This window comes from Ahaetulla prasina, chromosome 1, assembly GCF_028640845.1.
Source record: "Ahaetulla prasina isolate Xishuangbanna chromosome 1, ASM2864084v1, whole genome shotgun sequence".
In the NCBI taxonomy this organism is placed as follows: domain Eukaryota; kingdom Metazoa; phylum Chordata; class Lepidosauria; order Squamata; family Colubridae; genus Ahaetulla; species Ahaetulla prasina.
This window is the reverse complement of record NC_080539.1, coordinates 68,518,886-68,545,341: the sequence shown is the minus strand read 5'-3', so window position 1 is coordinate 68,545,341 and position 26,456 is coordinate 68,518,886. Positions and strand designations below refer to the sequence as shown.

Below are 26,456 nucleotides of genomic sequence, written 5' to 3'. Positions count from 1 at the left end.
AGAGAGAAAGGAAGATTCATGGCAGCACATTGGATAATGTGTTCCTTAGCTCTCAGGTTCAAACAGTCATATGGTATTTCCTGCGAGAAAATACCTGCCTGAAGAAATTGGAGAACTACAACTTTATGTAGACAATGTCATGCTTGATGAACCTGTGATTCAGTCTAAATCAGCGGTCACCAACTGGTGATCTGTGAGAAAATTTTGGTGGTCTGCAGAAAAATTATTTGTACTTTTTATATTGCACTAAATCAGGGATCCTCAAACTACAGCCCCTGGGCCAGATAGGTGCAATGAATGCTTGTGTTACTGCAGAGAGTCTCCCCTCTTTTTGTGTGGGTCAGAAATTCTGACTTGGGGTCTGCTTCGGCCTCCTGGTATGAGACTTTGGATGAAGGCTGGAGGGAAGCACTGCTGGTGGTGCCACCCGGAGGGCACTGCATCATGGCCTGGAACTGGCTAACCATCTCAGCCTGCTGAGCCTCCAGGCGCCAGTACCTGGCCTTGTACTCCCACAGGTCTTTCCTCTGCTTGGAAAACCTATGCTCATAGTCCTCAGTGAAATGCTTCCGCTGAGCCTCCTTCTTGGTCATATCCAATTTGAACTGAGCCAGCTATTTTGCCAACTCCTTCTCGTGGTGGCTGCTTAGCTCCAAAAACTGCTTCCTGTTGGGGACCTAAGGAGCCCTGGTGGGGAGGCAAGGAGTGGCTGGGAGGGGAGGGGTCAGTAGGGGCCAGTGAGGCACCCCTTGACATGAGTGACATCATTGGCCATGCCATGCCCACCAAGTCACATGACCACCTAGCCATGCCTACTCAGCTAGTCATTAGGCAAATCATATTAGTGGTCCACGGGATTTAAACGTATGAATTTAGGGTCTCTGAGGTCTGAAAGTTTGGTGATCCCTGGTCTAAATCATCTTCTCATGTTTCTTTCTTAAGTATAAATGTTTATCTGTAAACACACATATTGCATAAATGGCTTTCTATATTTGTAGCAATGGATAAGTTCCCTTAATACAAACTAGAACGAATTCTGATTTAGCAACAAGATGTTGTTTTCTGTCTTGATGAATGAAATTGTAGATGTTCTGTTTGTCAAGACATGTTGTCACATTCACAGTTCTGAGTAAAAAATGTTTTAATGTTTAAAACACAATGCGTGAACAGGTTCTTTGGTGTGAATAAGTAAAGGCAATAAGAATGCCTAGTAAAATGAAAACATTCAAATACTGACACATTGTTAAAGACTCAGGGTGGGTTAAATTCAACCATAATTTTTAACAATTAACCATTGGCTCAGTGAAAATTCAAACATTGATGTCTTAAACTGCAGAGGCAGTCACATGATTCCAAAGTTGAATCTGTTTTGACATTTTCACTATAATTTTGAAATACATTTCCACTCCTGTTCCATTAAATGGATAACCCTTTTCTCGATAAATACTAACACTAAGATGCTTGTTTCTGTGAATTTGGGCTGATTTGCACATGTACACAATTACTTGACTTTTTGGTGCTTGTAATTGTGTGAACTCACAGCTGCAAGGAAATCTATTTGAGGTTATGTTAGCAAAAATAGCAGTGATGGCTTCTCCTTCAATTCACTAACAGATGCAAACATGAAGAGATTCATATGAGAACCTGCTTTTACTGACATCAAATGTGCAGATACAATTTGCCAACCATTAAAAGATCCACAACAACAACAGAGCGAGCATCTGATACTAGGTAATATAATAAGGTCTTCTGTGATAGCTGAGATTGGGAAGAGTTTTAGAAATGCATGGTATTTAATTTGGGCTGAAACATTCATATGGCAAAAAAGCAATTTCAAATTACTCATGTTTTTGTCAGAATATATAATCAGAAATAACAGAGGAAAAAAACGTAAATTGATATAATCTATGTACTGAATTATAAGAAGTAAACTCTTCATTGCTTACATTAATAGGAATGGATGCAAAAGAAATGATATTTATAGTAATTTCCCCATAAGTATATAGATCCTAATTTCCAAAATAGAGAAATAGGTTTAGTCAAGTTTGGAGAAAAGAATTATTTCAAGAAAAAAAAACTTAAAATAAGTCAAATGTTTATTTCTGTATAGATTCTGTAAAGATGAGATAAGCAAGTAGGACAATCTGGCATTTATATGCAATGCTGTGAGGCAGCAAAATTTTGCAGCAATGAAAAAAAATGGATGCCCTGCAGATTTATCTGTGCTCTCATTCAGTTTCAGCATTTGCTATATATGCTGGTGACAGAAGAATGAACTGTGACATTTATCCAATAAAACATATGAATATATATGAATGTACCTCAGTATGCCTATATTATATCACCAGTACTGGTTGAACAGCACTGGTTATAACAGGACTTCCGAATGCCATTCAAGGCCTGGGTAAAGTCCTACAATGCACAAGGCCTGAGTATTTACGGGACTGCCTACTGCCACAAACAGCCTCCCACCGACCTGTCCACTCCCACAGGGAGGGCCTCCTTGGGGTACCGTCGGTGAAACAATGTCGTCTGGCGACCCCCAGGGGTAGGGCCTTCTCTGTGGGGGCTCCTGCCCTCTGGAACAAGCTGCCTCTGGGGCTTCGCCAACTCCCCGACCTTCGGACTTTCCGCTGTGAACTGAAGACTCTTTTATTCCGTCGAGCTGGGCTAGCCTAATTAAGTAATTTTAAATGGGGTTTTAGTTTTTATATTACTTAGTTTTTAATTTTGGCCACTATTTATATAAATTTTAGTTTTGTTTTTATTGTATATTTATTGTATCTTTTAAATTGGCTGTTAACCGCCCTGAGTCCTTCAGGAGAAGGGCGGTATACAAATGCAATAAATAAATAAATAAATAAATAAATAATAAATAAATAAATAAATAAATAAATAAATAAATAAATAAATAAATTTGCATGACCATCTGTCTCTTTATGTCGGCCCATCCTATACAATTCAACAGGGTTGACATGCTCATCAATTAATCAGGGACACCTTATGGGATGCAGGAATCCCTCAAAGACAGGACTCTTCCCCCAGGCACTAGGTCAGTTATGAGCTGTGGAATTAGACTCCAATGTAGTATGTTTTATTATGTCGTTTTTCAATGTATTCGTGTTTTTAACTCTTGGTAGCTGCCCACAATTGCCTGGTGAATGGTTGGCCATAAAATTGAATGCACAAATGAACAAATAAAATACTTTGTAGAGACAACAGCTTCTTTAGGGTTGCTTAATTTGAAACAAGAATTATAGTGTCCATATTATGGCGCAGTAGTGTGGACAAATAGATCTACAAGGGGAGGGGAAGGGAAGGCAGGAGTGAGGGGAGAGGAGCAGAGGAGAGGAGAGGAAACAATGCTTGGGCATGAATGCTATTTTTGTTATGTGATGAGTATTCATGAAATGAATTTCTACTGAATTCCAATTTTCATCAGCTGTAGCAAGAAGAATCACTGGAACTGACATAATATGTCACCTTGAGGGTTATATGTTTCCTCCCAATGTTCTAGCAGGGCTGTCAAACTCGCAGCCCATGGGCCGGATGCATCACGTCCTGGCCATGCCCATGCCCTGTTTAGTGAAGGGGGAAAAAGTCCTGATACATCACGTGACAATGCCATGATGATGCGAGTTTGACATCCCTGTTCTAGCTGAACTGTTTTCTCCATTTCAGATAAATTCCAAATTATATCCAGGAAAACAAAAATGAAAGCTATTGAATTAAACATGGACATCTGATTATATGCATTACCATTAGCTATGTTTCCAAAGTAAAAAAAACAACACATTTTCTTTCCGGCAATTTCTAGTTGTGTGGCATTATGACTGGTTGCACAGTTGAAAGGAAGGATAAGTTGATTAAACACAGTAGTGGAATAAAAGGAAAATAGATTTTAAAGATTCATGCATGAACATTTTTACTTATCGTTTTTCAAATAATATAGCTTTCCCAAAGAGTGTTTCTGATGCGGCCTTTTCAAGGGGAAGTCACAATTTATATTAATGTCTGTGTAAAGGAATTTTCCTTTTATACCATCTGGGCCATTAGATAATTGCACTAATTGTTCACTGTCCAAGTATTCTGGACTATACGAATAGTGCTGCATCTGTTTCAAAGAGGTTGTGGAAAAAGTCCTTCAATCCTTCGGCAAGTTCAGAATCTCTTGCTTATTAATTAAAAAGACTTTTTTCAGAAGACCTTTGAAAGTTGGTTGAGAGACCTTTGAAAGAGGTTGGTTGAGAGACCTTTGAAAGAGGTTGCCACAAAGAAAAGGGGGTCAAATTATTCTCCAAAGCACCAGAAGGAGGACAAGAAACAATGGATGGAAGCTAATCAAGGACAGAAGCAACCTGGAATTAAGGAGTAGCTTCCTAACAGTGAGGACAATTAACCAGTGGAACAGCTTGCCATCAGAAGCTGTAGGTACTTCATCACTGGAAGTTTTTAAGAAGAGACTGGACAGTCCCTTTACTGATATGGTATAGGGTTTCCTGCTTGAGCAGGGGGTTGGACTAAAAGGCCTCCTTTCCAGGTCTATTATGATTGATTGGAAAAAAAGTGTTACTACTTTAAGAAGGCTTCTCATTAAAGTACAACCATTCATTATTGACCTTTAAAGTTACAACAGCACTGAAAAATGTGACATGACCAGTCATCACATTTATATTTGAACACTTGGCCACCAGTATGTATTTAGGAGTTACAGTAATCTAGTAGTCCTGGTGATTGCCATTTGTGACCTTCCCAGCTGGCTTCCAAGAAACAAAGTCAATAGGGGAAGCTAGATTTGCTTAACAACCATGTGACTCAGTGAAAACTGCAGTGATTCACTCAACAACTGTGGCCAAAAAAGTCATAAAATTGGATGAGGCATTTTTACAACCAAGCTATGCTAGTCTGAGCCTTGAGGCATATTGACATGCTGACTTTATGTAATAATTATTGCTAATTAACATGATCTAGATTGGACTTTCCAACCTTGGGTCCTGCTGTGTTACAATGATTGTTTTTTGTGTGTTCGAAGGCAGCTTTAGTCATGTAAGTTGGAACTTCTGGGACTTGGCAAATTGGCCCCTTGAAAGGGTAGCAGACAATCGTAGCTGTTTGTACTTAAAATATTATGTGTTTGCCTTGCTGAGATACTTTTCTGAACCTTTGAAACTTTCTTATGTTCAACGCTGGCCCACTTCTTCTCTTAAAACATTTCAGAGATAAATGTAGTACTTAGCACTTAGACTTGTATACCACTTCATAGTGCTTTAGTGCTCTCTAAGCAGTTTACAGAATCAGCATATTGCCCCCAATAATCTGGGTCCTCATTTTACCTACCTCAGAAGGATGGAAGGCTGAGGCAACCTTGAGCTGGTGAGAATCAAACCCCTGGCAGTGAACAGTGAGCTAGCCTGCAATGCTGCATTCTAACCATTGTGCCACCACAGCTCCTAAGATTCTTTAGTAATAATTTTTCCTATTCAGTAAGAAACATAACCTATCTTCTAGTTGATTTTCATAATTTACCCAATTTGTACAGTTCTGTAACTCAATCTCAGTTATTTCTATTAGAAACTGGTGAACAGTAGGAAGTACAGTAACTGACAAAACATTTTGTACAGAGAGAATGTGTGTTATGTGATACATAGAATATTTTTTTTAATTTACATTTATATCCCGCCCTTCTCCGAAGACTCAGGGCGGCTTACATTGTGTAAGGCATGTGGATATTGTCAATTTCAAGGAAAGTGTAATACACATGCACACCTCTCTTACTAGAAAAAAACCTTACTTTTGTATTGCTGGTGTTATTTACAGCCAGAAGTATTTAATTGATAGAAATTATCTGCTTCTATTATCTGGAATGACCTCCCTTGGAAGAACATACAGGTTGAATCAATGATCATTTCTTTTTTCTAAGAAAACAAAAATTCATTCCAGCATTCAGATTAGACCATTGAAATAATGAATAAAAGAAAGGTTCATTTTTTTCCCAATAAATTGTTTTTACTGTACATTTTGTAGCAAAAGAGGAAGGGAAAAGAAAATATTTTGATCACAGGGATGCCATTTTCTAAAACTTCAAATAGGAAACATGATGGATAACAGGATCAAATACATAGCCATGTCACAATATATCTCTGAGCTGAACTTTTTTCTTAAAAACAAAAACAGAGGTTGTATATGAGTGTTCTCTTCCACCCTTTTACAATTCTTTTCAGCACAGACCCTTTGAAAAAAATAAATAGTGTGCAATTTCAGAAAGAGCTCCCCAATGGACGAATCTTTGGAGCAAATAAATACAGAAAACGATTCTGAATTATAGGCTGTGGCTCGAAAGGCCAACATTTCACTTCTGCCATGGAGTAGTGTTTTGGGAGGGCAAAATTTGTGCATTCACAGCTCTTCCAGATCCATTAATGTGTTTGATTTATCACTTAAAAAGGCATAATGGGTAGCCTCAAATGGATAAGGGTTTCAACAAGAAAGACAAGCATGTTGTGAATATGATGTGGGACAAAGAGAGACTATATAGCACTGTTGAATCTGGGCCACTCCTAGTCTACACTGCATTTTCCAGAGGTCATGAGGAATATTCTCACAATCAGACTTGGAGTTTCATGGGATGCTGGAGATTTCATGCCCTTCTTCTGACTGACATGATGATATGCCAATTTGTGGTATTTGATATGAAGTATTTGATCTCCCTCCCTCTACTAGGCATTTGATCTCCCTCCCTCTATTTGTGAGTCAGATTTTTCTTGTTTGTTGATTAAATAGTGATTTTGGAATCTTGGTCAGAAATAGGAACATTTTTCTCCTTTCATCCCCAGGTTATAAAAACTGAATTCTCTCTTCTGCCCCGACACTAAATTCCCTTCTATTCTTAATAACCTATGGCCATCTGTTGATGAATAAAACAGATTGAGAACAATGATAGCATCTCAATTATTAATAATTAATTATTAGATTTTTTTTTTTTAAAAGGTTATAACAAGGGAAAGAAAGGCAGTGAGTATGAACTGTTGGATTTTTTTTTTCTGGAGAGAAGAGAATCTTCAGGCAAACAGTAGCAAAATCTTTTCAAAATGTTGCTTTTAATCTTAATGTTAATTTGTATGTTCAGGGTTTCTTTTTCCAGATATATTGGTTATGTAGTGGCAGCTGAGGTTATTTCCCTGTTAGTTAGTTTTGTGTCCACTGAAATGTTCATCTCAGACAATGAGAAAATGAAGACAAACACAATTATCCTAAGAGTTGAATAGACACTTCTTAACCAGCATTAATCCTCTTTCAATTTTGTTACACAGTTCACTGGGAAATTGGGATAGCACTGAATGTTTCCAGTGAATTCCTTGAGACATTCACACAGATATAAATAATATGTCGTGGGCATATCACCATCTCCTTACACACATGCACACATCCTATAAACCTCATAACGTCTTTTACTCCACTTGAATTCTTTATGTTAATATTTATTGACCAATATGTGGCTGAATGCGTGTGTGTGTTTGTGTGTGTGGTTTGTTTTCCTTCTATCACATTTATGGCCTTTTGAACTCATGGACTTGGTTATGTTTGGTAGGACTAAGAATGGAATGGAGGGCAGCTTCTATTTACACTGTGCTTTCCATGACCCACTCCGAGCTCCCATAAGTTCCCTTTGATTCTGTCAGGTCACTGTCATTGTACTGTAAAAGCATACCATTCACTGACAAACTACGTTTTGTCCAAATGTTTGTGATCTTTTTGGGGTAGTTGCAACACTGAGAAGTGGAAAAGTCCCCCATGTCAAAAGAATGGCTACGTTTAGTTTTACCCTCCAGTGGTAACATGAGGAGGCTGCGAAATTTGGATTCCTGCTGACCCAAAAGTGGCTCCTTGTCTGAGTGACGGACCACAATGGAAGTCCTTGAGTCTATTGTTTCCTCCTTTTTCTGACACTTCAGATCCAGAGAGGCAAAAGCTCCCATGAGCCGATCAATATTGTGATGCTTTGATCTTGATGGGGGCCTCCATTTACTGGACAATGTGCCCTGCTCACTTTGGAGGCTATAGCCATCACAGTCACGGCTGTTCATGGAACTAGAGGAAGAAGAGATGCTGCTGTGTGCCGACTCACAGTTAAACTCCATGAGTTCATTCCTTACCACAACTTTGGGATTCACCTGTGGCAGGACTCCATTCTGGACAGGTTGAGAGCCATTGGTTTGCGAATAGACATTGCTAACATTGGCCATCTTGCCAGGATTGTTGTTGCAAACCTTGTACCGCACCATCAGTATGATGATAAATACCAGCAGAGTAGCCACAATGATGCCTCCAATGATTAAAATCATGGTCCCACCCAGAAACTGGCTGTGCATGGACTGGCACTGGGGATAGTCCTCTTTGGTGTAGAACTGGGCACAGCCTACAATGTTGGTAGCAGTCAGCGTTGTGGCAGTGTCATCCCACAAGGCCAGAACACAAAGATCATAGCCTGTTCCAGAAACCAGATTGTTCACCACGAAGGCTTTATTTGTAGCTGGAATCATCCTTGAAGAGAAAGAAAAGAATAGCGTTAGATTAATTTGCAAGAGAAACATAGACTGGCAAGGCAGAGGCAACTGTGGGCTCCAGAGAAGCTAAATAATGGCAATAACAGGTACAACGTTTGAATTCTCACCTTTTTTTCACTTGAGCATACAAACACAACAATCTTGTTTATTTCTGAATATGTGATTTTAAACAACTCACTCTGCCACCATATCTTGGGATTCCTCCCCAAGGTACAAGAACTGGTCCTTAAAAGATTATTTTTCACCTTGCTTAGGTAGCTCACATATTCCAACTTCCTTGTTGATATTCAGTCCGCATGCTACAAATCATAATGCCTGAAGTCCCAAATTGACAAAAGCACAAGCATTCAGAATACAAAGAAGCACAAGCATTCAGAATACTTCAGTTTAAAATCTAATAAGATTATCAAAATATACATTACAAGGTTTTATAGCAGATAGGTTATTAGTGCAGACTGTTTTCTTTTGTCTGCACTTTTAATTGTTTCAGCTTTGTATTAGATGTAAGCTGTCAAATCGGTTGGAGTGGGCACTTACAATAAATCAAGAGAAATAAATGTATTCGTTTGTTTAATCTGTATGCTGCCTGACTCCCGATGACTCTGGGCAGCATAAATAAGGTTATGATTGCTATATAAGGTTGCAAGTGCTATACCCTGCATATAATCTTAGGGTCAACATTACTTCCAAAGCATTTTCTGATGCTTTAGTGGTGCTTATGAGATACAGGGCAACCATAGCCTCCTGCTAAAGAACACCTGGAGGGAACTTTTCTCTCCAGAAATGGAAATGTCTAGAGATGGCAAGCTCCTTCCCCCACTCCCCACTCTGGCATCACACCAGCCTGTTGGCAGAGACAGTGCAGGCTTCAAAAATACAGATTCAGGGAACTTGTTTATATCTACCAGGCAAAGCAGTTTCCCCCCCTCTTGCCAGCTTTCAATCATTTATTGCATCTCTTTTCTGCTAGATGCATAAGAGGCAATGGTCTTCATGGGGATCCTAAGAGCAGTTCTTCCTGAATTGCAAATCAAAAAGACTATCTGCACCTCCATAGAAATGAGCGAGCATCGCTTTTATTAGTTCCATACCAGAAAGCATTTGTAACATTTAAAGAGCTTTGTAGGAACCCAGAGAGGCACCTATAGGAAATAAACCAGAGCTAGGAGTTGAGATAATCTTTAGTGTAAGAGCAAAATTTTTCCAAGCAGAGGAAAAGAAACAATCACAACATGTGAACATTAGAAGAGAACAGAATAGAATTTTTTATTGGCCAAGTGTGATTGGACCCACAAGGAATTTGTCTTGGTGCATATGCTCTCAGTGTGCATAAAAGAAAAGATACCTTCATCAAGGTACAACACTTAATGATAGTCATAGGGTACAAATTTAACACTTAATGATACAACACTTAATGATAGTCATAGGCTACAATTAAGCAATCAGGAAACAATCAATATCAATATAAATCATAAGGATACAAGCAACAAAGTTACTTACTCACAAACATCTAAGAATGTTAGAATATGGCAGCCAGGGACAAATAATCATCATCTGCTGCTTGCTCCAATAAGGGAGACACTTTGCTCTTTGATGACAAACTTAACAAAAGGTTCAGTTTAGCCCCGAGAGTTAACATAGTAGTTTCTTAGTTATGTGACACAGTTTTCAATACTGGGGGAAAAACACACTGAGTAGAAAGAAGAAAATTCTTCCTTTTCCACAAAGCCCAATTGAAATAAATGTCAGCTTCAGGTTATTATATGAGTGGAACATAGATTTGTAAGTTACATTTTTCATAAGAAAGACATTTTTCATGCTATGCCTAACAGCATGTCATGAATAGTAGCAGCCAGACATCCATCTTTTTAATCAATTAATGTGTTTCCTTCTATCAAACCACCAGTGGTGAATCAAGAATATGTGACCCCTGGAGTGGATTTTTTTTTTAACATTCCCCTCCTCCATTGGTGTTGCACTATGACACTTAATGACAAATAGCTAATTAGCACATCACCAGCAAAGACTAACTAACTCCAAACCTATAGCTGACCTTCTGGGTAGTCTCCTTCTCATTCCCATGTTATTAGTCAATACACCCCAATGTTGCTTATACCCAAGACAGACCACCCTAGCCTCTTTGCCCTTAATATGATAGCGGCACCACCACAAGTTATTTCAAAGGCCTAAAATGATGACCCTTAGTCCAGTGCTGGGATTCAAATAATTTAACAACTGGTTCTCTGCCCTAATGACCAGCTGGGTGGGCACGGCCATGGTGGGCATGGCCAGGTTGTGTGACAGGCAGCACTCGGTCTCCTGCATCCCCGGGAGCAAAAACGGGCCACGGGGGGCACCGCACCCCCCACGTGCCCCATTTTGGGCTTAGGAGGCCTCCCTGCATTTACCTGGGAGCCAAAATAAGGTGGGTCAGTACTCCTGGAAGGGATGGGAAGGGAAGGGGCAGAGCCAGCCAGCAATTTAACTATTGGTTCACCTGACTGGGCCTGAACCAGCTGAACCCCCCACCACTGCCCTAGCCTTTTATATCTTGTCCACTAATTATTCTGTGCAAGAATCTGAACCACACCATGCTAATAATAAAAAAGTCCCTTTTATCCAAAGGTCCTTATTGTTATTTGCAGTCCAACTTAAATAATTAAAGTTCAATTGATTTGCTCTGTCTTACACATATTACTTTTAAGTCCCCTTTGCAGTACATGTACTGTCAATTAAGAACCACTGTTATAAAATATCTAGTTAAATATGTCATTCTAGAATAGTGTTTTTCAATCTGGGCAGTTTCCAGATGTGTGGATTTCAGTCAATAGAATTTCCCAGCCAACATGAGTGTTGCTATTGATGGTAAAAGCTGAATTCTACACACCTGGAAGCTCTCAAGCTGGTAAATATTGCTCTAGAACCTCTGAGTATAGAAAAATTAAGGGAGCCATAATTTTGTTGCTGAGACAAGATAAAGGAAATCTTCAACTAACAAAGTGACACATGTGGGCACTGTATGCAGAACCTTATTTATTGGTTGACTGCATTTCCCTCTTGGTTCCAAAAGCCATTGCAGAATTTCCATCATTACCATACAAGGAATGTAAATATGATGGTGTTTGTTCCCTAATTAAAAACTAAAAGCTTCTTCTCTGAGTATTGGTAAAGTAATGCTTGATATATTAAAGAGAATTTATAAAGGTAGATTAAGCATCTTCTCTAGATCCTGTCTTCTGTGGGAATTCTATATCAGAGGTAATACCAGTGATTAAAATAATGTTAAAAGGAAGCCACCATGCCATTGGGTTAAATTAAACTGCTGCATGCCAGCAGTTAATCTAAACCTTATCTAAACAAGGTACCTGGGAACTACAAACATACTACCTAAAAGAAAATAAATTCTACCTATTCTACCTAGGAGAAAATAAACAAGAAAAACAGCTGAACATCACATGAATGAATGAATGAATGAGAAAGAACAGTCAAGAAACTGTGATTATCGCTCATTTTTCTTTGAATGTATAATAGTAGCATTGGATGTGAAAATAGGGACAGCTAGATTTTAAAAGGTAAATCTCCCTTATCCCTGCCTTTATCTTCAAGAGAATTAGGGAGGGTTTGTTTTAAACATTTGCACATATTAAATTCCTGCTATGGACTTTGATTTCTTTTAACAGAATAACAGAGTTAGAAGGGATCTTGGAGGTCTTCTACCCAACCTCCTGCTCAAGTAGGAACCTGAGGAAAGAAGAAAGGAAATTGAACAGTCACAATTTCTGGAGGCCAGCTGTTCCATTGACAAATTGTTTTAACTATCAGGAAATTTCTCTTTAGTTCTAGGTTGCTTCTCTCCTTGATTAGTTACCATCCATTGCTTTTTGTCTTGCCTTCAAGTGGGTTTGGAGAATAGGTTGACTCCTTCTTTGTGGGATCCCTTCAAATATTGGAACACTGCTATCATGTCACCCCTAGTTCTTCTTTTCTTTAAACTAGACATAACCAATTCCAGTAACTATTCTTTATAAGTTTTAGCCTCCAGACCCCTTAATCATCTTTATTGCTCTTTTCTGCACTCTTTCTAGAATTTCAATATTTTTTTTTATATTGTGGCAACCAGAAACTGGCTGTAGTAGTCCTAATGAGGTCTTACCAAGGCATTATACTTTACATGATCTTGCTTCAACCCCTTTTATCTGACTAGTGCCTGGAAGAGATTTCTCCTCTTGTTTCTGAAGACCATCCTCTCTTCTCTCTGCAGCTCTCTCTAAAAGGCTATAATGCTGGGAAAGATAGAAGGAAAGAGCAGAAGAGGATGATCAGAAGTAAGGTAGAAGGACTTACAATGGAGATGAGTGCAGCATAGAAGACCTAAAGGCAGGTAGGGCAGATTGTCATGGGGAAAAAAAAACCACCTGTCTTTGTAATACTAAGAGTTGACAGTAATTTTATACACAGCATTCAGAGAATCTTAGCGGTCACACTGAAATAAAACCACATATTTTTCTTTGAAAAATCTGAATAATCTTACTATATTTTTAATGGAGTGTTTTACCAATGTACACATCCATTGTACACTGATAAAACACTGGCTCCCCCCCTCCCTTCCATTCAGTCTTGTCCAACTCTCAGAGATTATCTGGATAAGTCACTGCAGTTTTCCTGCCAAAGTGTTTCAGAAGTGGTTTCCCCACTTGCCTCCTTCCTAGGGCTGGGAGAAAATAATTAGTTTGGCTTTGTGCCTAGGAAAGATAGAAGTCATGGTTTTCCCATTTGTAGCCTGATGCTTTAACCATTATAACAAACTGGCTTTCAAAACACTGGTAAACTGACTTTATTCATAATACACGTATGGTATGGTATGCATGCATCAATATTGTTTTTTAGCATACATTTGCACAGCTGAAAAACACTGTGTGGATGGAATCTATATACAGTCATATGCGGAATCATGCCAACTAATTTTGTAGTGTTTCATTAGTGGGTAAATTTGTGCCTCTAACATGGGGGGATGTTAATAGTAAAAACTGTGGGAGATTCATTGTAGGAACACTGAATGCAAGTAGAGAGAATGGAATGGGACTACAGAGATAGTCTCAAAATAAATTCTTTTTTCAGAGACACAGATGCAAATTGTCCATCATTTCATTGTCTAACACAGGGGTCGGGAACCTTAAACACTCAAAAAGCCACAAAGGCCCTAACCAGAAGCCCCCCGTTCAATTCTGGAGCCAGCTGGAAGTCTGATTCCCCCACAATAGAGTCTCCTTCTAGTGCGGTGTCCTTTTTCCTCTACCTATCCCAACCAAAACCTCTATCAATTGTGGAGCTGACTGGTGACAGGGAGCCTCAACAGAGGGATGAAAGAGCCGCATGCGGCTCCAGAGCCGCAGGTTGCTGATCCCTGGTCTAACATAAGGGTCTCAATTCAACCAGTCCATGGCCTGTTAGGAAGTGGGGGGCACAGCTGGAGGTTAGCATTGGGTGAGTGAGTAAAATTTCATCTGTATTTGCAGCTGCTTCCCAGTGCCATCACCTCAGGTCCATCTCAGGTCATCAGGCATTAAGATTGTCATAGGAACATAAGATCCACTGCAAACTGTGCATGTGCCTGGCCCCCATTTGTGGAAAAATTGTTTTCCATGAAACTGGTTTCTGGTGCCAAAAAGCTTGGGAACTGCTGGTCTAACATATTTTCTTTGCCTCATTTTTCCCAACCTACCTTTTTTCACTTATGGGGTCACAACCTGATTGACAGATTGAACTCTAATTTTGTTCCCAATGATCTACCTTAATTATGTCCCTATGTCTGATATGTTTTCCTTTCTGATTTCTCAGTATTTCTCAGTATGGGCCAGAAATAGTTTAGATTTGCACTGGAGACCTAAAGTAGGTATAGTCAGCCAACCATGCTTTCGTACCAATCTGACAGGAAGTGACTGTTGGCAATTCTCACTCACATAAAAATCACATATCATTCTTGGCAATTTTAGTATGGATTATGGGTTCATGCTCATTTGGGCATTTTAGATATCCACAGTTAGATTGTATAGTTAAGATAAATAATCTTAAAGGAATAAAGTTTTTTTTAAAACTTTGATGGATATGTTTAGAATACCCAGTGGAGGAATCAACAGTCAACAGAACACTGCCCACATAGGTAATTTTTAATTGTTCTATTCCCATAGATTATACAAGAGTTTGGCAAGGCAACTGAGCTCGTCATTTGGGGCTCTAGTGTTGGAGTCACTAAGGAGTCCAGAAGCTTGATTGTGACCATAGCAGATGTAGTGGAGGTAGAGAGATGTTTGTGTTGCTCTCTCCCACTCCAGCTGGTTTCTAAAAAAAAATAAATAGGTGTGAAAGACAGCTCAACATTTCTTCTGCCTCTAAGGCTTCTTCCCATTTTATCACACGTTAAAACGTCTCCCTTCTCCCACTCTCAGTCTTAAGAACAAGTGAATGTTTGTGCTAAATTGATGTCAGATTTCCCATACATTCCAATCTCCAATACCTTTGGAATGCTATCAGGCACCATAGGATTAAGACTTACTAAAACCTAATATAATGACTGAGATGTAGCTAATAAGCTAAAATGAGACCAGTCTTTGCGTGGGAGACAGTATTGATGTGGGTATATACACAGACAGACATATAAGTACCTACAGTATATGTGTATAATTTATTAGCATTTCCTGCAGTGTTATGGCAATTCAAGATATGACTTGCTCATATTAGTGTTTTGTTTACTTGCTTGTCAGATTTATTGCCCCTTTTTTCTAGAAAGGTGGCTTTCACTTTGTCCTCAGAATAACAACTCATGCATGGGCTGCAACAAGAGTGTGTGGCTGGCTTGAATTTTCACACCCGAAGGGAGACCTAAAGTTGGTTCTCCCCAAACATCGTTGATTTCTTTCACTGTCTCAGTCTACAAATTCTTTGTTCAATGCACAACACAGTATGAGCATGCAGAGTTTTGAACTGATGAAACTTTGAACAAAGGACCCTCTTGAAGGTAAAACTGCAAAACAAAGTGGTCACTTGCTGCTATCTAAGCAGTGAAGCAACCCTGACACTTTGCTCTTGGAAAACGGCATTGAGGATTGAAGATTGGCCTCATCTCCAAGTTCAGATGATGGAATGCATCACTAATCCTCTGCATTGAGCTGGGGGCATGTTACAAAATTCTGCATTGAGCCAGAGAACAAGCACTTCACATTCCCCACCCCCTGCCCTTCCCACATCATTACATGGACCTGATTTTATCCTAGAAAGTGCTTTCAGGACTAATAATTTGGTCAGTAGTATTTTATCTTTATTAAAATTAACTACTTGAATTATGTTCCTTACTACACAGGTCTTCTCTTCCATTCTTTTCATCAACGCTTTCCTCTTTCTTAATATCTCAGTTGTTTCATGGTTCATATAAAGGGTCAGTTGAACATTAAGGGTTTTTTTTATTTCCATCCTAAGAATAAAATTAATGAGTATTCCTCCCTCCACCTTACTGAAGAGTTCTTAAACAAGTGTCAGGTTCATCTCCTTACCTCTACTGAAGTGTGAAACCAACTGCTCTGGATTAACTATGGTAATCCCTTTTTTTAAAATTCATACGCCCTCCATCTGAGACATGAATTAACTGTCCTGTATAATTCCTGCTGAAGTTGGTGAGAAAGTTTATGCCTTTGCTAGTTAATTTTGACAAAAAAACAAAAAAAAAACCCAAACAAACAACAACCCATGATTGTTAGAGGTGCTATTTCATCTCCTTTCTGAATTTGTAATCTATTATTATATTCTGTGCAAACTGCCAGCGCAGAATTCTTGAAAATGTAGAGCTTTTTTTTTTTCATTCTGTATCCTACATCTGCATTCTAGATGAGCTATTTTGTCCTAAATATCACCTCTGTTTTCTTTCCATCACTTTCTGCAAGGTTCCTTTGGAAATAAAGCAAATCTTTTTTTTTTTTTTTTTGGCTACTAGAGAAAACGCTATGATTTCTTACCTACTTTGCACAGAGCTATGGATGAATGAATCTAGATTTATTTTATTTATATTTATTTATTTATATTCATTCGGCATCAGTTTTACAGTCCTTCAATCATATTTTCTTCTATTCCATGTAATATCCATGTTAGTTTGCATGTGCATATTTTCATAAAATGTACATCTTCTATGAAACTTTTCTCAACATCTTTATTTATGTATGCAATTTTTTCTTTAAAGTTCTACACCAAACAAAGCATGTAAAATTTGGGATGTTTTAAATTAAATTGTTTCCATTAAAAAAAAAAAAACAGACAAAAAAAAATTCCTCTATCCCTCTATATGCCCAATGAAATAATCAGATTGTGACCACAGTCCTATAATCTTACTGAAAATTGACTTATAAAGCTTTTATAATATCCATAGCCACATCAACATAACATCAATGTCCACCCAGCCTTTGTGTTTTTTGCCTTTCTTTGTAACCGATGCAAATAGCTGGAGGGAAATCATGAGAGCATCTAAGAATTTTTCCCTAAGAAAGAATCCTGATCTCACAGAGAAGGACTATTTGTAGAAGGATCATCTGCAAAATCGACCATGTTAGCATCTTTACTGGTTCTCTTACTTATCTTTTATATCTTTTATAACTCCCAGTTTTCCGTATTAAGCTACCATGATCATGCTTGTATTAATATATTGTTCTTGATTGATGCCACATTTGCTTTTCTCAGTGACAGGTTAATTTTCTTGAAGCAAACTTTACATATTCAGGCATAAACAACTAAGTAAAGTAAGTATATTAAGCAACAATTCTATTTTCCATGTTTCTTCTCAGGGAGTCATTATCTTGCTAAGCAAAGACTAATGCACCTTCTGCTGCTACTACAACATATTGAAATAACAATGGCACACTAGATGTTGCACAGATGTGACATGATCCCTCCCCAGAGTAGTTATTAAAAGCCAGGAAAGAAAGCAATAAGCTGCACAAGAAAATGAAGTACTAAGGACAAAAGATAGGTTAAATGAAATAGATAAACTAGATGAGACAGACTATGTGATCCTACTGTGACCCAGGGCTTTAAGAAAAAAAGGGAGTTTAGAGACTTATGAAGTATTGAGAAGTGATAGGAATCTGTTTGGTATTTCTCTTAGTTCTGAACTGAAATGGGAGGAATAGTTCCTTTTTTAAACATCCTTATTATGAAATTAGTTTTTCCACTTTGAGCATTAGATTGGAATGGAAATGTCATCCTTTGCAAAAAGAGCACTGGAAAGAAACAATGGTTGTTGTAATTCACAGATACACAACTCAGTGGTTGACCACTGCTAATCATCCTGGTTTTTGTGGAATTGATTGGTTGGAATAGAATAGAATAGAATAGAATTTTTATTGGCCAAGTGTGATTGGACACACAAGGAATTTGTCTTGGTGCATATGCTCTCAGTGTACATAAAAGAAAAGATACGTTCATCAAGGTACAACATTTACAACACAATTGATGGTCAATATATCAATATAAATCATAAGGATTGCCAGCAACAAGTTATAGTCATACAGTCATAAATGGAAAGAGATTGGTGATGGGAACTATGAGAAGATTAATAGTAGTGTAGATTCAGTAAATAGTTTGACAGTGTTGATGGAATTATTTGTTTAGCAGAGTGATGGCCTTCGGGAAAAAACTGTTCTTGTGTCTAGTTGTTCTGATGTGCAGTGCTCTATAGCGTCGTTTTGAGGGTAGGAGTTGAAACAGTTTATGTCCAGGATGCGAGGGGTCTGTAAATATTTTCACGGCCCCCTTCTTGATTCGTGCAGTATACAGGTCCTCAATGGAAGGCAGGTTGGTAGCAATTATTTTTTCTGCAGTTCTAATTATCCTCTGAAGTCTGTGTCTTTCTTGTTGGGTTGCAGAACCGAACCAGACAGTTATAGAGGTACAAATGACAGACTCAATAATTCCTCTGTAGAACTGAATCAGCAGCTCCTTGGGCAGTTTGAGCTTATCTGTATCCTGGAATAATCAGCATATGCCCATTTTCATCAAGGTCATAAATGGAAATAAAAGATATAACTTATCTACAATTACCATGATTTGCTTTAAGATTGAATAGCAAGGGAAGTCATGTGTCAGGTCTCGAAGCCATCTTTTGCACTAGGCTTTCAGACCTGCCACATTTACTACTGTGGGAAACTGGGATGGGGGGATTGTATGGAGCCAGGGTGATATGTAGTAGTAATAACATTTCTTCCTCAGACGAATTGCCCTGCACCTGGAAGGCTGGATTTGGGAGGCATCTCCAGTTGGGATGATGTTTGATTGGACCATGTGATGAACTTCTGGGTGTTGGACAGGGACTTGAACTTTTCTTTGGGTGGAGAAAATCGGAAGCTTTCAGATTCAGGTTTTCCCAGATGTGTCAATATAACATCTTTAATAAAATGTAGCTTTAAGGAACTTCAAGCCTCGGAGTTTTATTTTGTTGGGAGTGTTACTTGGAACTCTGACATTATGTTTAACATTTATAGCTTAGCTGCCCCTGTTCAGCTGAATGCAGATGCCACAATAAACTCTACTTGCTTGGAAAGGAAGGTGCAACATGGCACATGGAAGCAATAACTGCATCTTGAACAGGGGAGATGTGATTCACCATCATAAATAATAGATTTGGGATGGATAGTTATGAAGAGACATTAAATGTTTATGGAAAGAGGTGTCAAAAGACAAGAAAGGGCAAAGCCATGTGCAACCTCTGAAAAGTTAGCTGCAGATAGGTTCATAACGAATTGGTGGATCAGTGTTTCAGGTATCAAATTATTTCATCATGTATTGCCAACTGATTGCTTTGAGATTCAGAAGTAGAGAAGGATAGTTTAACCACATCTAGTTTCTATTTACTTTGTACTTAAAACAATTATGCATGTCGGCTGGATATGTCTTGTAGTTTGGTTGGGACCTCATAGCTTTGATTTTTAAAATTTGAATGCATGGTAGAAGATTATGGCATTAAATAAGTTTAAGCACCAGTGTGAATCATATCTTGCTTTTTCTTTTAATAGGTTTCCTCCTTCTCAGAAGAAAAGGGGAGAATTGATAAAATTAAACCCACTCCGTTTCAGTTCCAGCAAATTACCGCCTCAGTCTATTTTTCCTAGGCTCCAGGTTATTACAGATATCACAGCAAATTCACACCAGCAAAACAAAGTTTTGTTAGTTTACAGTATATGTAATAACATGGGAGAGACAGAGATTATTATAATCAATATGATAGCTCCAGTGGTGGGATTCAAGTAATTTAACAACCGGTTCTCTGCCCTAATGATTTCTTCTAACAACCGGTTTGTCAAACTGTTCAGAAAGTTAACAACCGGTTCTCCCGAAGTGGTGCAAACTGGCTGAATCCCACCATTGGATAGCTCTGTCCTAAATCCAATGATTGTTCAACCAAGGGACCATTAGTTATCACAGTCACAATGACTTAAGGCAGTGGACCCCAACCAGTGGTGGTATTCAGCTGGTTCTATCTGGTTCAGGCAAACTGGTAGTGGCGGCTGTGGGAGGCTCTGCCCACCTGCCTGGATGTCATCACATTCCATTTTTGATGCTTTGCGCATGCGCGCATGCTCACATTTGCAAACCAGTAGTGAATGTACGTGAATACCACCCCTGACCCCAACTTTTGCAACTTGCAGTCTGGCTGGGGAGGTAATGGGGACCTGGGTTGCATGAATGGTTGGTTGACGCACATGTGCAGCTCCACTTGCACGGTGGGCCAGTGCGCATGCTAGCGCAAGTGGAGCTGCACATGCACAAACATGACAGCCTACCACTCACACCATCCTATTCCGAATAGGCCACAGCACATTAATGGGCTGAGGACCAGGGTTTGGGGACCCTTGTCTTAAAGGGCAGAGGGCAGAGGTTGTGAAAATTCCTGTGCATAAAGAGAAAACTTTGGGTTGATGATTTTGCCTACAAATTAGTTCCACTCCACTATTGCTCAGTCTCATCCTGAGTGATAGTGGAAGAATCTATATACTATCTGACTTAACCTAGTAAATTATTTATTTTATTTAGGAAAGAGCACCACAGTTCCTTATTAAAACAACATTTTTCTTTATAACATATTTCTTCCTATCTAAATAGCATTTGGCATCAATTTTCCCCACAGAATAGAGTACTCTTGCTATCTGTGAGATCCCACTTTATGCCAAAATAAGTCTTTTTAAAAAACACTTTTAAAAGAGCATAACTTAAACATCTCTGTGCCAATTTCTGTGAAATTTGACACACTTCAGCTCCTTATTAAATACATGGCTCATGTTTCAATTTCATTTAACTGAGCTGAAAATTAAAAAAAAAAACATCACAGCCATTGTTAGTTTTCTGGAACCAAATTTTGGGATAGACAGAACTCATTTTTCTGAATCACATTGTAATTCAGGCACTGAATGATATTAAAATATAGCTAACGTAACCCAGACTAGTTCAGTCCATTTCTGGAAGTCCAGACTGATACCTTGAATTGGACTGGACAATCTATGTATGCATATACTCAGTTTCTTTCCTAATGCTAAGACCACACAAACAATGTTCCATATTAGCTATTCTAAAACTGTTGAGAAACTAGGCTCAATATTATGGAAGAAAGCAGAGGCTGAAGTGGGCACTCTGCGCTCCTTGGGTTGGAGCTAATCAAGGAGATGTCAATATCCAACAGTGAAAATACATCTGTATTGATTTTAGGTGTGAACACTCTTAAGAGTTGTCATCAATCACAGGTAACCTGCAGTATATTTTGGAGAAGGAGTCTTCTACTGAGTCTCTTAAAAAGAATGTTAGATTAAGGAACTTCATGGAAAAGTCACCTAATCCTCCCTGGATACCAGTGCTTTGGACTACAAGTTCTTCGAAAAGAATTAACCCTACTCCATTCTCCAGTACTGTAATGAGCCAAAGTATTTAATGCTCATTGTTGCTTTGATTTATTTTAAATTGCCTTTTTGATGCACTTCATTAGCATTGCTCTTGAATCGCAAGAATCTGTATTTCATGTACAGGTAGTCCGCAACTTATGACCACAATTGAGCCCGAAATATCTGTTGCCAAGTGAGGCAGTTGTTAAACGAGTTTTACCCCATTTTGCAACCTTTCTTGCCACAGTGGTTAAGTGAATCAATGCAGTTGTTAAATTAGTAACATGGTTATTAAGTGAATCTGGCTTCTCCATTGACCTTGCTTGTCAGAAGGTTACAAAAGGTGATCATAAGACCCTGGAACCCTGGAACTGCCATAAATATGAGTCAGTTTTCAACAGTCTGAATTTTATTCATGTGAACCAGGGGTGGGTTCTACTTACCTTTATTACCAGTTCACATGGTGCACGCGCATGCACATGCTCGCTCCGCATGCACGTTTGCGCACATCCTCTTCTGCGCATGCGCAGAACAGTATTCATGATGTTTGGGTCAGTGGGTGGAGCCTCCCGCCAGTTTTACTACTGGTTCTATAGAACCGGTCCGAACCGGGGCAACCCATCACTGTTGTGACCATGGGGATGTGGCAATGGTTGTAAGTGTTAGAAAGGCCATAAGTCACTTTTTTCAGTGCTGTTGTAACTTTGAACGGTCATTAAATGAAATGTTATAAGTCAAGGACTACCTGCAGAGCTTTTTGTTTTCCAGGGGTGAGGTGGAAGCTAAACCTAGTATTACTTCTTGCTCATGCTTCGTATTTCTATGAAACACTCCCAGAAGCCTCTTCGGCAGTGGTAAGCATCTTTTCAGAAGCTAAGTACCACAATATTAAAACAAATAGCCCAAACAACTCACAGGAACCCGAGCAGCCAACAATGTAATTGCTGCATATTTTCTCATTTTAATCCTTTTCTTCTTTTGTTGATACACAGGCAGAGTCCTAATTTTGTTCTTTTCATAGAACAATTATCATTAGAGTTGATTCGCTCCCCATGATGCTCAGTCCTGTCTTCTCATCACTCATACATCCAGCTGCCCTTTGGAGAATTTGTCTTGTCAGATGAAGCCCACGGTACTTGTTGCCTCATTATTATTTCCTAATTTGATTATGCTCTTTTCAACTCATTTGAAAAAGAAGGAAGAAAAGACAGAGTCAAAGGCGTATTGATAAGCTTGGTATGAAATGGCAAGCAAGACAGATCGAGATAATGAACATTCCCCCTGAGCTTCAAATAGAAAAGAAAGCCATGCAAGATTCTGTGCATGAGGGAACATTAATTAATTAATGTTGAAATTTACATTAATTTTCCAGGACTCGGTTACGAAGGAAGAATAAGAAAAATGTTTTAAGGTGATTGCGCAAAATAAGGAAAGCCTAGTTTTGGTCTGTGCAAAATGATCTTACTAGCAGGGAGATTTCTCTCGCAGACCTTATAGTTTGCGTATGACATTCATCTCTCTCTCTCTATCTATCTATCTATCTATCTATCTATCTATCTATCTATCTATCTATCTCCATCCATCCATCCATCCATCCATCCATCCATCCTACATACAAACATACATACGTATACACACACATTTGCATACGCATTTGCTGTGGTTCCTAAATGAACATGCAAAAAACCCACAAAACAAACAAATGCACAACCTATTTATATTTGAATGAATGGGAAAGCCTTTACTATCTTTAAGGATTGAACTTGCCTTCAAGAACAGTATTTTTAATTGGGGAAGCTCAGAGATTTATCTTGATTATTAAAGTCAGAAGTAGTTTCGGCATTAAAAAAACAAGACAATTTAGCCTTGTATGTCAGTAATAGATCTGCCTGAACACAAATATCAATGGTTCAGTCATCCATTTTCTAGTAATTTCCCATTGCTACAAGGTAGGGTATATGTGAAAATTGCTAACAAGGATCAGAAACATTCTGTGTCACTGTTTTATTCTCTTCACTTCTTTCCAGATAAATTTGGGACCAGGATATTTAAATGGTTTTGTCTTCCCATTCTATTGACAGAAGCAACATAAAAGCACAGAGGGCATCTATAGGAGACACTTTTCAATAGCAGCATAACATGAAATGCCTTGGCCAGAAAATTGTTGATTTCAACAGAAAGGGAAAACCCAAATAATTTTATTTGGTCTTTTAAATCCATTTCAGTGCACCTTTTTGTCCTCTTTTTTTTTTCAGTTTGTTGCGAAGTTACAATGTATATTAGAAGTTGTCCTTGACTTAAGACCACAATTGAGTTTCTGTTGCTAAGCATGACATTTATTAAGTGAGTTTTCCTCATTTTACAACCTTCGTGCCACAGTTGTTGCAGCAGTTGTTAAGTTAATAACATAATTGTTAAATGAATCTGGGTCCCCCATTAACTTTTGCTTGTCGGAAGGTTGCAAAAAGTGATCACATGACCCTGGGACACAGGAGCCATCCTAAATATGAATCTGTTGCCAAGTGTCTGAATTTTGATCATGTGACCAAGTGGATGTTGCAATATTCTTAAGTATAAAAAATGGTCATAAGTCACTTTTTTCAGGTTAACTTCAAATGGTTGCTAGACAAACGGTTGTAAATCAAGGACTACCTGTATTCTTGTTACCAAATTGCCATAGCTATCCAACTTGTTCGTTGTTGCAAGCTACTTACTTTTTTAAAAATAGGTCAACCTATATATTCTGCCAATGGAGAAATGAATGATCTTTGTCTAATATCCCCTAAAATTGTACAGATTAATAACACTAGAAACAATGTCACTTGATCTAAAAAATCTAGCATTAGTCACAACAGCATCTTAAACATCATTTATTCATGAGCTGCTGAAAATTAAGTGCTTTAAAAAAACATAATAAAGGATTCTAAATTTGTTCTTGTTCTTCCCACTAGAAAGATAGCAATGATAATTTAATGTTAACACTAAGAGACAATTACGTTCTGCAATATATATGTGACACAGAATTTCACAGTTCCTTATCTAGATTCTCTCTTCAAATTTATTGGCTTGATGAGATTACAAAGCATTAATTTGACAAAGCACTTGTTTAAAACTGATAAAAACTTTGTTTTTTCAGTTGCTAGAATTACTTCGAGAGGCAAGCCACTGACAAGTTAGACAACTGTAGCTTTTACATGTCATACGGTTCTCAATCATTTTAACCACAAGAATCTTCCTGTTGAACATATTTCCACATATTTTGGTCCCAAATCTCACATTTCATCTACTATCTCTTTGGATGAATTATTTTATTTTACTTTATCACATTTTCATTCCATCCATCTCACTCACGGGGGACTTACAGATTTTCGAATGATTCTGGGCAGTGGTGAAATCCAATTTTTTTTACTACCGATTCTATTGGCATGGCTTGGTGGGTGTGGTGTGGCTTGGTGGGCATGGCAGGGGAAGGATACTGGAAATTCTCCCTTCCCTCCCCATTCCTGGGGGAAAGATATTGCAAAATCTCCATTCCCACCCTACTCTGGGCCAGCCAGAGATGGTATTTGCCAGTTCTCTGAACTACTCAAAATTTCCGCTACTGGTTCTTCCGAACTTGTCAGAACCTGCTGGATTTCACCCCTCATTCTGGGAAGCCTATCAGTATGATGTCCACACCTTGAATTGCATCAGGAAGCCAAGGATCAGTCTATGCAGCTTGCAAAACACCAGGGCCAGATCCTGATGCAAAATTTCTCCTATCACTGCCCACATCAATACATTCTAGACTGGCTGTAGTTTCTGGTTGGTTCTCAAGAGCAGCCCCATGTATAGTGCACTATCATAATTCAATTGTGAGGTGACTGAGGCTTGTGTGAGAGTCAATGGGCTTCCCAGACCAGAAAAACTGCAACCAATGCACAAGATGTACCTGTGCAAAGACCTTCTTGGCCATGGTTTCTCCCTGCTCTACAAAAGGAGTCCCTAAGCCATGATCCATGGACTGTATAAACAGGGCTGCACCTGTTTATGCAGTGACAAGTGCATAACAACTGATGGCCCATCCGTGGGAGGCAGGCAGCATACAAAACCACGCCCCCTGGTCTCTGGTGCCCAAAAGGTCCTTTTGGCCTCTGAGAGTCCAAAAGGATCCCAGATTGTGCACAAGCCTTGAATGGGGAAGCGGAACCCTATTGAGAGTAATGCTGGAATACCTCAAGATATTCTAGCCATATATTATTATGAAAAATATTTTCTTTCCAGGCATTTATTCCTATGGAAAAAGAAATCTATTTGTAAAATTTACTTGCTTTACTCAATTTCTATAGCCCCTCATCTCAATCCAATTGACTCATATTCTTACGAAATATCCTGTATTTATACTTTGTCTTCTTTATTTAAGTTGGTTTACCATGACCAGAATAGTTGAAAGGAGTGAGCTCTCATCAATTCTCCATTGCCAGCGTGCAACAATATTAGGGAAGAAAGGCATTAAAAATAATTCTGCACTTCAGTTTACCCAGCCTTTGCAATCAGAACCCATTATATCTTATTGCTGTTCCACAAATCATGGTTTTATTATCAAAGCTAAAACAGCATTTGGTTTCTAGAATGAGAAATGCATCTGTATGGCTTCTGAGTTAATGCTCTTGTGATTTTCTGTTGCCTGAAATTAAGAACTGTATTTTTATTAGTTCAGTTATTTATATACCTTCCAAAACTGCAAATAGCAACATATCCATTGGGCCAATGAAAACAATGATAATAATAACAACAGAGTTGGAAGGGACCTTGGAGGCCTTCTAGTCCAACCCCCTGCCCAGGCAGGAAACCCTACACCATCTCAGACCGATGGTTATCCAACATTTTCTTAAAAATTTCCAGTGTTGGAGCATTCACAACTTCTGCAGGCAAGTCGTTCCACTTATTAATTATTCTAACTGTCAGGAAATTTCTCCTTAGTTCTAAGTTGCTTCTTTCCTTG

General features: G+C 38.6%; 1 protein-coding gene across 1 annotated transcript in view; it reads right to left on the bottom strand.

Annotated features, from left to right (window-relative positions):
• Positions 1-7,619: 7,619 nt before the first annotated feature.
• Positions 7,620-26,456, bottom strand: part of LRFN2 (leucine rich repeat and fibronectin type III domain containing 2) — an 83,254-nt gene continuing 64,417 nt past the window's right edge. The window contains exon 2 of the mRNA XM_058163796.1: positions 7,620-8,541. Within this exon, the coding sequence (XP_058019779.1) occupies positions 7,620-8,541 (922 nt within the window). The remainder of the gene's footprint in view (positions 8,542-26,456) is intronic.